Genomic DNA, 17395 nt, shown 5'->3' on the forward strand with positions numbered 1-17395 from the left:
GCCTAACTTCCATATATTCCAAATCTCACAGAGTAATGTGAGACAATCATGATGGTACGGATGACAGGTGAGAATGTGTATTATGTCAGATAGTAAGGATGACAAATCCCTTCGGCTTTGCAGTATGTGCCCCTGGAATACAGAATGTGTAATTCCCCCGGATATATACACCTCTTCTCTCTCCATGCCCATCCATATACTCATTTCCTTACTTATGATGAGACAGGCAACCCTTTGGTATCTCATTGCACCCCCACACCCCTCCCACACTGCAAAATAAACTCCTTATTATCTGGGGAAATAGACAGTGCGATCCTCTGCAAATTAAGAGTATAAGTGACAAATCCCGGTGCATATTTCTGGGGCCTTATAAAACCCCACTGTCTTTAACATGAGTGCTCATTTACATATGAAAGAGTAGGCGTTTCCCAGGAGATCAACATCAAGAGCAAAGACATCAATTCAACCCTCACAGGCCTTGTGTAATTTTAGAAAAACAATCTGTGGATTACAGTCCACTGTGTTACCACCGGTACACACGGCCGGTTACCACCGGCACACACGGCCGGTTTCCACCGGCACATGGCCGGGTTACCACAGGCACAAGGCTGGCTGAGATAAATGCTCTAGATTAAGATGCTCTGTGACAGTTGGCAGCTCGTGGCCCTCTATTGTGGTGTGACATGGTTGACTGGGTCTTACTTCCACTGCCTCTCAGTGGGCAGCAGGGGCTGCTGGTAGGGCGGCGTGGGCAACAAGTCCGGGGTTGGGCAAGGCCGGGTTGGGGCCGGGACTCCTCATGGAGATGTCATCCCATCCAGGCAGATTAGGGGAGTATGACACGGCAAACCCCTAATCCTTTATCTGACTGAGATTAAAGGAAAATGACACAGCGCACCACCAAATCCTTTTAATCATCCAAATGTTCCTTCGTCTGTCTATGGCTATGCTGGCACTGGGAGTCAGCTCCCGGGGACAATAAAGACACCGAGGAGGAATTGTTTGAGAACATTGTTCTATCCTGAGGTCTCACAGGTCACACTTATGACACTGACAAGCAGCTTTAGCCTCAGAAACACAGAGGAGTTATTCCAGTTGGGGCCAAGTCAATTAAACAGCAACACATAGTGTGTTTGAGGGATTGGAGACAGAACAGGGCCATACAGACTATGTGTCTCATCACTGATGCTCTGTGGGGCTGACGTCTCTTTCTGGACTCATTAAAGACTGGGAGCAATTGGTCTGACTCTGATGATGACAGCGGGTTGTTGATAGTCCTAGTCCATCTTAATAATGTCTATGAGATGTCTTATTCATTTCAACCCCAATTATTGGAAAAGCACCCATTAAAAATGCTCACAAATTATTTTCAATTGTCAGGGGGGAGTTCAAGGCAAATAATACTGTAATAGAAGTGTAGTTTAACAGAGAGACATTGCACTCTTGTACACTATCATGTATCCATGGTCTTTGTGATGTTTCTATTCTATTTTCTGAACTGAAAGTATAGTTCAGAAAAACAGTTGAAGTCGGAAGATTACATACACCTTAGCCAAATACATTTAAACTCAGTTTTTATCATTCCTGATATTTAATCCTAGTAAAGATTCCCTCTCTTTGGTCAGTTAGGATCACCACTTTATTTTTAGAATGTGAAATGTCAGAATAATAGTAGAGAAAATGATTTATTTCAGCTTTTATTTCTTTCATCACATTCCCAGTTGGTCAGACATTTACATACACTCAATTAGTATTTGGTAGCATTGCCTTTAAATTGTTTAACTTGGGTCAAACGTTTCGGGAAACCTTCCACAAGTTTCCCACAATAAGTTGGGTGAATTTTGGCCCATTCCTCCTGACAGAGCTGGTGTAACTGAGTCTGGTTTGTAGGCATCGTTGCTCGCACACACTTTTTCAGTTCTTCCCACAAATGTTCTATAGGATTGAGGTCAGGACTTTGTGATGGCCACTCCAATACCTTGACTTTGCTGTCCTTAAGCCATTTTGCCACAACTTTGGAAGTATGCTTGGGGTCATTATCCATTTGGAAGACCCATTTGCGACCAAGCTTTAACTTCCTGACTGATGTCTTGAGATGTTGCTTCAATATATCCACATATTTTCCCCCTCATGATTCCATCTATTTTGTGAAGTGCACCAGTCCCGCCTGCAGCTAAGCACCCCCACAACATGATGCTGCCACCCCAATGCTTCACAGTTGGGATGGTGATCTTCGGCTTGCAAGCATCCCCCTTTTTCCTCCAAACATATCGATGGTCATTATGCCCAAACAGTTCTATTTTTGTTTCATCAGACCCGAGGACATTTCTCCAAAAAGTATGATCTTTGTCCACATGTGTAGTTCCAAACCATAGTCTGGCTTTTTTATGGTGGTTTTGGAACAGTGGCTTCATCCTTGCTGAGCGGCCTTTCAGGTTATGTCAATATAGGACTAGTTTTTCTGTGGATATAGACACTTTTGTTTCCTCCAGCATCTTCACAAGGTCCTTTGGTGTTGTTCTGCGATTGATTTGCACTTTTCGCACAAAAGTACGTTCATCTCTAGGAGACAGAATGCGTATCCTTCCTGAGCGGTATGATGGCTGCGTGGTCCCAGTGTGTTTATACTTGCGTAATATTGTTTGTACAGGTGAACATGGTAGCTTCAGTCATTTGGAAATTGATGATGAACCAGACTTGTGGAGGTCTACAATGATCTAAATGTAATGGTCTAAAATGTCTTGTGTGTGTTTTGATTTTCCCATGATGTCAAGCAAAGAGACACTGAGTTTGAATGTAGGCCTTGAAATACATCCATAGGTACACCTCCAATTGACTCAAATGATGTGAGTTAGCCTATCAGAAGCTTCTAAAGCCATGACATCATTTTCTGGAATTTTCCAAGCTGTTTAAAGAAAACAGTCAACTTAGTGTATGTAAACTTTTGACTCACTGAAATTGTGATACAGTGAATTATAAGTGAAATAATCTGTCTGTAAACAATTGTTGGAAAAATTACTTGTGTCATGCACAAAGTAGACTATAGTTTGATAACAAGACATTTGTGGAGTGATTGAAAAACCTAAGTGTATGTAAACTTCCGACTTCAACTGTACAGTATATGCAGCTTTGTTGTAACAGTACAGGGGAAAGGTGCCCTCTTCAGGTTGTTGACCATACAACAGTTCATTGTCTACCCATGTAGGATTGTATTGTGATGGGTGGGAAGGGAGATTAATAAAATGCAGGGGATGAGGACTTGTGACCCAGTGCATGAGAGCTGTTCCATGCTGCAGCAGGAGAAGCAGCAGCAGCTGTATGTCTGCCGTATTCTGGGCAGCTGGGGTGACATCAGATCAGACTGATGCCAAGGCATATTCCCAACTCTGGCCTGGCCCTAATATGCCACTATCCACTCCACTCTCAACGAATGGCTCTGAGAGTGTGTGGCTTACAGAATGTGTTTGTGCGACAGTCTTTCCTACTCTCACTTTCACTATCCCTTTCACAGACAAACAAAACACAATGTTAAGCTAAACATGTTTGGGCATGCTGCCAGCATGAAAAGATACATCTTCCACAGACCCTCCACGCTTCCTTTGGAGAGTTGTACCTTGAGTTTACGGTAATTTTGTTTCCTGTTTCAAAACTTCCGGCCCTTCTGTTGGTTTATTCATGAAGAAACGGACGATAGAAGGAGAAGAATGAATGAGAGGACAAGAGAAAAACCTGCAAAGAAAGGATGAAAGAGCAAATCCAATCTGCCTCAATTTGACTATCAATCAGTCCAGCATGTCTTTGGGAGAGAAGCCCTTATCATAGTCCAAATGAACATTGACTGTTTTCTAATGGAATAATTCAGACGGCCTGTGTTTGTGTATGCCAGTCCCTCGCTCTCTATTCCCATTCATTAGGTTGCATTTCATTTTAGTGGATTTTGGCAGACGATATTTGCTCAGCGAGTTCAGAAGCCAGATCATCCTCAAAGAGAATTACTTTCCCTTGTCTTCCATTTTCCCTCCTTCCCTTCCCTCCTCTTTTTTCCTCTGGACTGTTTGGAAGGAGTTTCCGGCGCTCGCAGGGCCCTGTTGAGCAGGGCTCTGTTGAGCAGGGCATGGGATTACAGTGGTATTCACCCCCCTTGGAATTTTTCCTATTTTGTTGCCTTACAACCTGGAATTAAAATGGATTTTGGGGGGCGTTTGTATCATTTGATTTACACAATATGCCAACCACTTTGAAGATGCAAAATATTTTTTATTGTGAAACAAATAAGAAATAAGACAAGAAAACTGAAAGTTTGAGCGTGCATAACTATTCACCCCCCCAAAGTCAATACTTTGTAGAGCCACCTTTTGCAGCAATTACAGCTGCAAGTCTCTTGGGGTATGTCTCTATAAGCTTGGCAGATCTAACCACTGGGATTTTTGCCCATTCTTCAAGGTAAAACTGCTCCAGCCCCTTCAAGTTGGATGGGTTCCGCTGGTGTACAGCAATCTTTAAGTCATACTACAGATTCCCAATTGGATTGAGGCCTGGGCTTTGACTAGGCCATTCCAAGACAATTAAATATTTCCCCTTAAACCACTCAAGTGTTGCTTTAGCAGTATGCTTAGGGTCATTGTCCTGCTGGAAGGTGAACCTCCGTCCCAGTCTCAAATCTCTGGAAGACTGAAACAGATTTCCCTCAAGAATTTCTCTGTCTTTAGCGCCATCCATCATTCCTTCAAATCTGACTAGTTTCCCAGTCCCTGCCGATGAAAAACATCCCCAAAGCATAATGCTGCCACCACCATGCTTCACTGTGGGGGTGGTGTTCTCGGGGTGATGAAAGGTGTTGCGTTTACGCCAGACATAGCATTTTCCTTGATGGCCAAAATGCTTTCAATTTTAGTCTCATCTGACCAGCGTTCCTTCTTCCATATGTTTGGGGAGTCTCCCATATTCCTTTTGGTGAACACCGAACATGTTTGCTTATTTTTTTCTGGCCACTCTTCTGTTAAGCCCAGCTCTGTGGGGTGAATGGCTTAAAGTGGTCCTATGGATAGATCCTCCAATCGCCGCTGTGGAGCTTTGCAGCTCCTTCAGGGTTATCTTTGGTCTTTTTCTTGCCTCTCTGATTAATGCCCTCCTTGCCTGGTCCATGAGTTTTGGTGGGCGGCCCTATCTTGGCAGGTTTGATTATGGTGTCATATTCTTCATTTTTTTTAAATAATGGATTTAATGGTGCTCTGTGGGATGTTTAAAGTTTAGGATATTTTTTTATAACCCAACCCTGATCTGTACTTCTCCACAACTTTGTCCCTGACTTGTTTGGAGAGCTCCTTGGTCTTCATAGTGCCGCTTGCTTGGTAGGGCCCCTTGCTTAGTGATGTTGCAGACTCTGGGGCCTTTCAGAACAGGTGTATATATACTGAGGTCATGTGACAGATCATGTGACACTTAGATTGCTCAAACGTGGACTTTATTTAAGTAATTATGTGACTTCTGAAGGCAATTGGTTGCACCAGATCGTATTTAGGGGCTTCATAGCAAAGGGGATGAATACATATGCATGCACCACATTTCCGTTTTGTATTTTTATTTTTGAAACAAGTTCATTTTTGAATTTCACTTCACCAATTTGGACTATTTTGTGTATGCTCATTGCTTAAAACCCAAATAAAAAGTCTATTTAAATACAGGTTATAATGTAACAAAATTGGCAAGGGGTGTGAATACTTTTGCAAGACCCTGTATGTCTCAGTGGCTCGGCAGAAACCATGTGGAAAAGGAAACGCTGTGGCCAAACGTGCCGCGTGTTTTCCTGCCCACCGTCGGACATGGACCGGGGTAACCATGGGCAACGTGGCACAGCGTGAGACATCACCCTGAACACAGAGGGTGGGAATTGTTGGAGATTGGCATTTAGCCAGGGTGAACCAGACACTGTGAGATACTAGAGGGCTTTGCTGTTTTAATGAGAAACTGTGTATGAATATCAATGGAAAAGATTAAGAATTAAAAATGTTAGGTTTAGTCACCCTGTGCATTTAACAGCTCTAAGACTTGCATATTTTTCTCGGCATGAAATGGATGTTGTATTTGTTTTGGAGAGACATTGTGGTAGAGCGAGCAACATGTTGCCGCCTTCATGATACGACAGGGTTTCCTGAAGCCTGACGGAGACATTATTAAAGATGCATAACATCTCACGACTGCCGACAAGGATGACTTATGTATGACATCTGTCACACTGAGTCATGTTGTCTGTCACTGGAAGTAAAGACACTGTGGTGGTTAGAGCAATCACTGAGAGGATTTATTACTGTAGCTACTGTTGTTTTCACCATTTCGCTCCTCCTTCTAATGGCATATATGTGAAGAGGTCACGGGGAGGAGGATATAGACAAACAACAATGGGCTTGCTAGGGAGGGACGCACAATGTTATGGGTACAACAATGTTATGTAGACCAAGATGCTATTTAGAACTAGATGTTATGTAGACCAAGATGTTATGTAGGCCAAGATGTTATGTAGACCCAGCAGGGTGGGCTGTTTTAGCGTGTTTATGACTAACAGGTATTTTCAGCAGCAGGACAAACAGGTATTCTCAATAAGAGAGTTTCCAAAGTTGAAATATTCTGCCCAAGGACACATTTCACATTTTAATATTGATTTATATACTTTCTTTTCAATAAGATGGAAAAGAGTGAGCAATTGACTAGGGACAAAGTAAACACTACGCCATATGCAAGCTGATTTGGGAAGTAAAAATTAATGAAGCTATCTTATTGTGGTTAACGTTGGAATGGCAGAGGGGGGCTGTTATTAACATGAAACCTTGAATCTATCCGTCCCATCTGTAGAGTTCACAGTGGGGCATGAAGAGAGAGAGAGAGAGTGCTAAAGTCACGGATGAAAGTGTGGATTGCGGAGCGGCGAAAAGATGCAGGAAGGACTTTGCTATCGGGAAAGGCAAAGCTATTTACAGCGGCAATGTCTGGGGAAATAGGAGGGGAGAAAAAAAGAGAAAGCTTCAGGAAACATCTCACTGAAGTCTCTGTAAAAAAAAGAAGCAAACAAACAAACAAAGCACACGAAATGGAGCGAGAAGAAAAGCTTCAAAGCCTGCAGGTTGATTTTCAAAATTAACTTCATTAGCATATAGTCGACTGAAGGACATCTTTTGAAAAAGCAGAGTCATTGGTCCAGAAGAGAACAGCCTTAATAACACTAATAACAAAGGTATAAGAATGATTAGATTTTACTAACAATGATAATGATTAGCGCATTTAAGAGAAGAGTTTCATCACACTGTGATTAATAATAATAATATGGTGGCTGCTTGAATTTGTCCTATTTCACACACGTACAACTGTGTATTATACACATGTGTGAATTGGTAATGTGTTTTTTGCATATCCCAACTCCCCAAGACACCCTCGGAGAGTGAGGTCACACAGCCAGGGTCAGCTATTATCATTGGCTATCCTGGAGCAATCAGGGTTAAGTGCCTTGCTCAAGGGCACATCGACCTTGTCGGCTCAGGGATTCAAACATGCAACCTTTTGGTTACTGGCCCCACGCTCTAACTGATAGGCTACCTGCCTCCCGTTAGTGTGTACGGTACTGCGTGTAAGGGAACATGGTTGAATAATTTACATGCAAGTAATGCACGCGAGAGGTAGCCTACCTAGTTAAATCATTAACACTTAGTTGAAGAAGAGAAGCCTGTAGCTCATTGACTCAAGCCCAAATCATGCAACATTCCTGAAAATAATTAACTTTTTTAACAGGCATGCATAGAAATTCCCTTTAGATACACCACTAGGCTCTTGACCTTGACACTACTGTTGATGTTTGTTTTCCTGAATAAAGGAATATATTCCATCAACCTCTAGCATCTTTGACTTTATACCCCTCAACAACAGTTTGAATCCTTTACTTATGACTTTATCCTATGTACAGTACAGTGGAGGCTGCTGGGAGGAGCTATGGGAGGACAGGGTCATTGTAATGGCTGGAATGTAATAAATGGAGCGGAGTCAAACGTGGTTTCTATATGTATGATGTGTTTGATACCGTTCCATTTATTCCATTCAAGCCATTACAATGAGCCCATCCTCCTATTGCTTTGCCCACCAGCCTCCACTGGTACAGTATATAGAACAAAACCTGTTGTAGTGCTTTTCCCATAGCTTTTAATCATCAATTTCCTCTGTGAATGGCTTTCTTGTACAACTGTAACCCATTTTACTACATTGCTCTGATAAAAGCATGAGAACAGTAACTTCCTAACCGTACCAATCTAGGCATCAAATAGCTTCCACTCTCCTGTGAAGCACCGGAGAGAGAAGTGACTCTAAACAGTTCGGCAGATGTCTTATTCCGAATCTATCAGAGGGTAATACCCCAATGTGTTCAACTACATCATCCGACGCATAGAAACACTCTCGTCCAGCTCCATATCCTGAGAGGAATCATCCAGAACAGAACATGTTGTTGTCCGTAGCAACAGCAGACAGCGGCAGAGCACAGACACATACCACAACCACTCTCCACCTTATTGCCTAATCACAGAGTGTGGGGATGGTGGCGTTGATAAAATGATACAACTCTAGTCCAGACGTTGATTTGTCGATTAAAAGATTGCATGAGCAAAGTAACAATCTATATGAGACAGCTGATGGAGCACCTATTCATTATGAAAAATGTCCTTCCACACCTAAGAATGGAGTGGGTTCACATTCATAGCACTATGACCATTCTCTGTTCTCTCCGAGGGTAGTTATTAGCAGTCACCTGCAATGTCAAGTCAGGTCTGTACATACATATTCTAGCCTTTTAAGCCTACTGTATATGAACAAAGCCTTTCAGACACACCCACGGGCACATAAATACATGCACTACATACAACATGAATTTCAATCTACACATGTAACTGTCTTTGTTTAATCTCTGGTGACTTGTCAAAAGAGGACCATCACATTCTCCCAAAAGTTTGGTTAGTGCATGGTTGCCCAGGTCTGTCTGCCTGTGAAATTGCAGCAGCAGGCTAGCGTCTTGGCCCAATATTCTCTGTGTGCAAACCAAACTTTTGGGAGAATGTGATGGTCCTCTTTTGACAAGTCACCAGAGATTAAACAAAGACAGTTACATGTGTAGATTGAAATTCATGTTGTATGTAGTGCATGTATTTATGTGCCCGTGGGTGTGTCTGAAAGGCTTTGTTCATATACAGTAGGCTTAAAAGGCTAGAATATGTATGTACAGACCTGACTTGACATTGCAGGTGACTGCTAATAACTACCCTCGGAGAGAACAGAGAATAGTCATAGTGCCGTAAATGTCAGTCATCCAGTATTCTACAGAAACCAATTCCGGTTGAAAACCCACAGAGGCCAAGGATTTTTTTTCTTTCACTACATTTCATTTTTGACATCTTAAAAGCTATTAGTTCAGCAATGCACACCAATGCTTTACTCAATATAACTGACGAGACTCCCTCTTAGACTAGATGTGGGGATGAACGACAAACAAAAATAGAATAGGAATAGGTAAAGGAAAGGAATGGGGAGCCAGAAAGAGGACAGAGGGTAAAGGGAAGGAGGAAAAAACAAAATGTCTAGAGTGAAAAATAGAGAATGGTTTGAAACAGGAACCTCAGAGATGTGCCTGGCCAAGCCAACCCATTAACTTTTAATAAAGGTCCATTGTAAGTCCAGTAAACTTGACATGGACTCCATATATCTTGACAACATTCTCTCTTTAGTTTTTATTATCAAACAAAGGGCATCAAGCTAGTCTCCAGGCACTCTTTAGAGGAAACGTTATAGTATCTGAATGGATAATCGAATGTATCAATATTGATTTTGTTTCTCTATGCACCTTTTGCTCTCTCTGAAAGCAGAGAGAAATCAGAGGCCTTTGAACTAAGGCTCCCCTACGCACAGAGACCATTATTCAACAGAAAGCCTCACGATTCTTCAGATATAAATATTTTTGATGTATTCAACATGTTCACAAGAGCAATTCCTGTAGGCATACACTTGTGACTTGACACTTTCACAGTCAAAAGGCACAGTCATGCTGTCCAGAAATGTGCTGTGTACTGTCTATCTAGCCTACTGTATTTTAGTGGCCACAGCCTTGACTAATGTCCTCCTTCATCCATCATATCATTTAACCCTGTAGAGGCTGCTGGCATGGACAATTTGTCAACCTCAAGACCTATGACTACTTCCCTAATTTCCTTTGATTCCTGTCATTACCAGGCCTCTGGAGCAGATTATCAAGAGCTCTACAAAGTAGAAGTGTTCTCTATGAGGCTAACGAATGCTACATTAAGGTGAGTCAGATCTCTGTGTTTGCCCTCTCTGGGCTAGTTAAGGAACGTGCTGTCAGTCTCTCTCAACAACCCTCCCTCTCAGGGCTCTCCTGCTTCCCTTTTCTGACTTTAAAAGTAATACTTTTCATTTATCGCTCTTTCTTTTCTTTCCCTTATTTTTGTCTGTATGTAAATGGTTACCCTAGATAACAAGGAGAAACGTTTCGAAAGCTAGTGCTGCTGCATCTGCAGATACAGTATGTACTTACAAAGCTAACAAAACTTGACTGAGTTTCTCTATTCATGGTAATTGAGATAAACAGATATATAGTGTTCTGTACCCAGCTAACATTTCTAGGGGGAGAGAACTTTTTTGTAATGTTACTTGTAATGTTCCCCTAGTGTTTGAGTATCCAGTTTTCCATCAGTTAGGGGAACATTCTATCTACGTTTAGCAAAAACCTTCTGAGAACCTTTTTAGCATGTTTTTGCATTAAAGAGTTAGGAGAACATCCCTTTATGTCAAACAGAACCCAAATCAAATCAAATCAAATTGTATTTGTCACATACACATGGTAATCAGATGTTAACGCGAGTGTAGCGAAATGCTTGTCGTAGCGAAATGCTTGAACAAACCCAGAACGTGGTTACCTTTTTCTCAGAATATACAATATTAATTTTCTATACATGTTACATGGGAACGTTCGTGTCCAGTTTTCTAAAGGTTAGGAGAACATTATTTAAACTTGCCATGTTCTCAGAATATAAGATATTAATGTTCTCGACACGTTTCATGCATAGACATTAAAACCAGTAACGTTAGATAGTGATAGCGCTGACGTCATCTACATATTCCTAATGCAAACTCCTGATGGCGCATGAAGCTGGAAGAAATAGAATTTGATGTGCACCATATTGCTTAATGGGGCTGAATGGCACAAAAAAATCACTAAGCATCATGGTGAAAAGGGCCGTAAAGGATCATGGTAGATGATGTCGTTTTCATCCTGCCGGAGAGAGTCAACCATAGACATTAAAGCCATCATCTTAACTGCTTGTCATGAAAACGAAGACGACAAAATTAAGTTAGCTTAGTCAATCAGGTATGCCCATAACCTGCATAATGATGCAATAACCTGATGCTACATACCATCATAACAACCAGTCACAACCTTTCATGTTCGTTGCATGAACATTCTTGTGTCCGGTTTTCTGATGGTTAGGAGAATATTCCATCAATGTCCCACCAAATTTACACAGAACATGGTTGCCATGTTCTCAGAACAAAAACGCTCTTCAACATTCCCATGAAACGTGTCTAGAACATTAATCTTGAATATTCTGAGAACATGGTAACCATGTTCTAGGTAAGTTCTGTTTGACATTAAGGGAATTATCTCTTGGAAACCGTCCTTGCACTTCACTGAAACATTCCTATGAAAACGTTAGCTAATGACCAAATGAGACTCTTAAGGGGAACATTCGTTGTTGACTGGGTAGTGCCTGTAATTTTATACGCTCACCTGGTCTCAGAGAATTTTGTATTATTCGGTACATAAATCTAAGACACTCCATTTAATATGAATATGTTACATTTTGTGTCGTATGTTTTAATTTGTGGATGTCCATCACCCATTTCGTATGATACATTATGAATTACACTTAATATTATATGTTACAAATTTGTAAAACATACAATATATTAAGAATTTGCTAAGCTTATGATATGTTACAAATTCTAGCTAGGTGGCTAGGTGGCTAACGTTAGCTAGGCTAAAGATTAGGGCTTAGGGTTAAGGTTTAAGTTTAGGAGGTAGGTTAAAGGGTTACGTTTAGTGTTAGGGGAAGGGTTAGCTAAAAGGGTTAGGGGAAGGGTTAGCTAAAGGGGATACATCTAGGATTAGGGTTATGGGAAGGGTTAGCTAACATGCCGAGTAGTTGCAAAAAATGTGTAAGTAGTTGAAAAGTTTCTAATTAGCTAAAATGTTCTCCATGATGAGATTTGAACACGCAACCTTTGGGTGGCTAGACATTCGTGTTATAGGCCCACTCATCCACTCTGGCCAAACATCCTACTTTTGTTTTTGCCTTAAATAACCATACCAAACGTATCATATTATACTAATTTGAGTGTCCCAGATTTACATTTACTATGTTACATTTACTAGTCTATGAAACCAGTCTGTATACGCCTGCATCATGCACAAGAGGACAAATACAACATGAATTATCTTAAATTGGCTTACTTTGCGCCATAAAATAAATGATTAAACGATAAATGCAACAGCCAGTTGAATTTGATACTTGGAGACCGGATGAAGTCTAAAAAGGAAAAGATGAAAAGACAGGAGGTCATTGGATTCGGCTAGTGGATAGTGGGTAATGGGATGGTGTGTGTGTTCTTTGTGGATGTATTACCATTCAGGGCACGCACTCCTCAGCAGTCAGTGGCGTTTACCGCCATTCACCGGCCAGCATCGTTTGATCAGTACTTAATGACACTTAACGCTTCAAGACAACCCTGCCTGTTTAGAGTGGAACAGATGTTTTGCCAAAGCCATCTCACAGTTCTAATTAGCCATTGATACTAAATGCATTAGCACTGGGAAGCAATGCAGTTTGAAATATAGCTGCCTTCGATAGGAGCTGAAAGTGAGCGGCATTGGAATTAGATGGAGGAGAGAGGGGAAGGGTAATAATCAATGGGGCTCATTAAGATAGCAAAATCGTGGGTTGCCATTACAAAGTGCAATTTGACTGTGCTCTCATGCTAGCCTCCTCGGTTGTTGCTGAAGTTTAGAAGATTTATCAGTGTTTTTTACGACGCTCAAACATCTGGAGTTTAATCTAGAAAACAGACTGCATGTTGGGAGTGTTAAGGAGTACATATCTAAGTGGAACCATTACTTTTCCATTTTACGCCTACATTATACTCCTAAACAGCATGACATAGAGACTCACACTCCTTGTTCATATAGTTGCACAGGTAAGCCAGTATCTATACTCTCCAGGAGAGTTGGACTTACTGAATGCAATTAAATATAAGGATCCTCTAGTCTTACTGTAGATTGGAAACTTTAACTTTATTACGACTTTCTCTGTGGTATTATGTGAATGTTTAAAGTGACATTTAAATACAGTAGACAACAAATTGACAACGCAAAATTGATATCAGTTACATACTGTATATACCGATGAAAGAAGACCAGCCTGCTGGCCTTAGTTGTCACGACTTCGGCCGAAGTTGATGCCTCTCCTTGTTTGGGTGGTGTCCGGCGGTCGACGTCACCGGTCTTCCAGCCAGCGCCGATCCATTTGTCATTTTCCCTTTGTTTTGTCTCATTTTTCCACACACCTGGTTTTCATTTCCCAATTACTGGTCATGTATTTGAGATTGTTATTTGTTCAGGTCGGAATGTTCCGGCTGGTTTGTACCGGGTGCTGTTTATCACCCATGTTTTGTGGCAACCGTTCTTTTCGCACTTTGTAAATTGTTTACTTTGTGCTGTCGAGTAAAGTGCGTTGTTTCACTCATCTCTGCTCTCCTGTGCCTGACTTTCTACACCAGCTACACCCACCAGCCTGACATTAGTGGTAGGATAGAAACATTACCCTGAGCTGTTTAGGAGTGATCTCACACTTGCACCCAGAGGGGAATAGATCAAAGGCCAGGTACATGGGGTGGCTTGCGTCTAAAAGGATTTTGTGAGCCTTGCTGAGGGCCCTGACCTTAAAGATCTCATCCACCTTTTTTGCTGTGGCGATAATCCTTCTCAGAATATTTGTGAACCGTTTCAAGAAACTAGGCTTATATTGCACGTCACTACCTCACAGGAGAGGCATTTAAATGTATATATATATTTTGGGGGGGCAGAAATGCCTTCTGGAACATGTGAACTTTCATGTGCCTTAATAACAAATGTGTATGCCATCTGTCAATACGAATAAAACTGTTAAATTACGAGCCTAGTTGGTTTCGCCATGGAAAAATACAGGAACCTTCCCGCTAGCCATGAGTGGCTGAGGTAATGGATGAGCTGGACATGCCAAGAGATGAGTTTGGATTGGTCTGTCATGTACTGTAGCATGCTTCTGTCTATAACATGAGCTACTCAGAATGTGTGGATAATCCTGTCTAACACAGCTTTTTTTTAAATATATCATGAAGAACTGAAAAAGGTTTGCTACTGCTCTCAGTATTGCTGCCCTGAAGTTTATAGCGCTATCGACAAAGCTCAGTGGGAAAACGTTGTGATGGACTGCTTTCTAGAGGATGATTGTGCCATGCTGACTCTCTCTGACTCTGAAAATGAATCAGACAATGAGGACATCCCTGATTTAGGTAAAAACATATTCATTGAACTAGACACTGTAGAGTCTTCTGATGACAATGGTGGGGAAGAAACGGTGTCGTTGTCACGGAAAGAAGTTGACAGGGTTTTGAAATCACTGGAATGCACAGTGGATGAAAAGAGATGATTGCCAAATGCGGAGAGAGTCCAAAAATAGAACTTAGAAAGAAGGCTGTTGTTTAACGCACCTGTCGCCGGTTTACATCTTCAAACTAAGGGCAACCATGGCATCCATGACAGAGCGGGAGAAACATTAATTCATGTATACGGGTAAGAGTAGCTACATTTTCAGATATTATACATTTCTAATTTTGGCCGAAATACGTTTTCATTGCAAGTTAAAGCAGACTTTTAGCAAGGTAGCTAATGTTAGCTGGCTGGCTAGCTAGCTAACATTACGTGTATGATCTGTGTAATACTTTTATTGTATCTCAGAAAGGTATTTGCAATGCTGGTTATAGCCTAATATTAGCTAGCTATCTAACATTGAACCTAGTTGGTTTGCATTGGCTACCTACAGATTCATGCATGGTTGTATTGCCGCTTTCAAAACAACTGATAAGTCGGAAAAATAGAAGGTCAAATCATGACATCAGTGATCTTCATGTGAGAAAGTCGGAGCTCTAGAAAGATGCCTGAGTTGGAATTCTAAGTTGGATGACCGTTCAAATAGATTTTTCCCAGTCAGAGTTCGTTTTTTCCCCAGTTGTTTTGAATGCTCGGAAGTCTGAGATTTTGAACATCGCATTAGAGTTGGGATTATGGTTCATTGTTTAGCTTGCTAGCTACATGTCTAAACAAAAGAATGTGACCGTTTACACCTTCTGTATCCTGTGCATGTGACAAATAAACGTTGATTTATTTGATATAGGGTGTGTTTGCTAGAAACGGAATGTGAAGAACAGCATGACCTGCAACAAAATCAGATTAGAATATAGGCCAAGGACTAGATTAAGCATATTTTTACTACTACTTTTTGCTACTACTTTCACCACATTTAGTCTTGAAATCTTAGTTTTGTTACTACTCTGTGAATCCTTAAAAAGATGGGTGGGGCTGAGGCTTAAGAGGGTGTGAACGACGCTGAATGGGTGTGGACAAAAAAGAGCTCCCCAGAAGGTGTACCAAAACAGGCCATTTTCTCAAAAGTGGGATAACAAGTTTATCAACTTTCAAAGCAGAATTACTTTCCCATTGTACCTAAACTGCAGTATATGATAAACAGAGTCGGTATAGTACTTAATGTCAGGGTTGTGTGCAGCGAAGTAGCAGAGTCAAATGCAGGACACAGGTGATGAGCGAAACACAAAACGTTTACTCAAAATCACAGCAAAAATCCACAAAGGGAAAAACAAGGAATAACAACAACCACTAACGTAACCAACAATCACGGACAAAACAGAAATGAAAGCCAGAGGGTTAAATAGGGAACATGATGGGGGAATTGAAAACAGGTGTGTATAATACAGATAAAACAAAACTAAACTGAAAAGTGGATCGATGGCGACTAGAAAGCCGGTGACGTCGACCGCCGAACACCACCCGAACAAGGAGAAGGGCCGACTTCGGCGGAAGTCGTGACAGTACCCCTCCCCTGACGCGCGGCTCCAGCAGCGCGACGACACCGGCCTCGGGGACTACCCGGAGGGCGAGGTGCAGGGCGATCCGGGTGGAGACGGTGAAACTCTTGTAACATGGATGGATCTAGAATGTCCTCCACCGGTACCCAGCATCTCTCCTCCGGACCGTACCCCTCCCACTCCACGAGGTACTGAAGGCCCCTTGCCCGACGTCTAGAATCCATGATGGCCCTTACGGTATACGCCGGGACCCCCTCGATGTCAAGAGGGGGCGGAGGGACCTCCCGCACCTCAGACTGCTGGAGCGGACCAGCCACCACCGGCCTGAGGAGAGACACATGGAACGAGGGATTAATACGATAATCAGGGACGAGTTGTAACCTATAACAAACCTCGTTCAGTCTCCTCAGGACTTTAAATGGCCCCACAAACCGCGGACCCAGCTTCCGGCAGGGCAGGTGAAGGGGTAGGTTTCGGGTCGAGAGCCAGACCCGATCCCCCGGTGCATACACGGGGGCCTCACTGCGGTGGCGGTCGGCACTCGCCTTTTGTCTCCTGATGGCCCGTTGTAGCCGTACGTGGGCAGCGTTCCAAGTCTCCTCTGAGTGCCGAAACCATTCATCCACCGCAGGAGCGTCAATCTGGCTCTGATGCCATGGTGCCAGGACCGGCTGGTAACCTAGCACACACTGAAAAGGTGATAGGTTGGTAGAGGAGTGGCGGAGGGAGTTTTGGGCCATCTCGGCCCAGGGGATGTAAGCTGCCCACTCCCCCGGCCGGTCCTGGCAATAGGACCTCAGAAACCTACCCACATCCTGGTTTACTCTTTCCACCTGCCCGTTGCTCTCGGGGTGGAAACCTGAGGTAAGGCTGACCGAGATCCCCAGGCGTTCCATAAACGCCCTCCAGACTCTAGACGTAAATTGGGGACCCCGATCAGAAACTATATCCTCAGGCACCCCGTAGTGCCGGAATACATGGGTGAACAGAGCCTCCGCAGTTTGTAGAGCCGTAGGGAGACCGGGCAAAGGAAGGAGACGGCAGGACTTAGAAAACCGATCCACAACAACCAGGATCGTGGTGTTACCCCGCGACGGGGGAAGATCCGTCACAAAATCCACCGATAGGTGTGACCATGGTCGCTGTGGAACGG

The 17395-nt window shown here is 42.6% G+C and overlaps 1 protein-coding gene across 4 annotated transcripts in view; it reads right to left on the reverse strand.

Moving 5' to 3' along the window:
- Nucleotides 1–17395, reverse strand: part of LOC129864059 (leucine-rich repeat transmembrane neuronal protein 4-like) — a 145135-nt gene that overhangs the window by 35797 nt on the left and 91943 nt on the right. Inside the window, exon 3 of one of the 4 annotated variants that reach the window (XM_055936615.1) lies at nt 9312–16566. The exons of the other annotated variants lie outside the window; for them this stretch is intronic. Within the exon in view, the coding sequence (XP_055792590.1) occupies nt 16534–16566 (33 nt within the window). The 3' untranslated portion in view covers nt 9312–16533. Of the gene's footprint in view, nt 1–9311; nt 16567–17395 lie in introns of those variants that run through there. 4 annotated transcript variants of the gene reach the window in all.

Source organism: Salvelinus fontinalis, chromosome 10 (genome assembly GCF_029448725.1).
Source record: "Salvelinus fontinalis isolate EN_2023a chromosome 10, ASM2944872v1, whole genome shotgun sequence".
Classification (NCBI taxonomy): Eukaryota; Metazoa; Chordata; class Actinopteri; order Salmoniformes; family Salmonidae; genus Salvelinus; species Salvelinus fontinalis.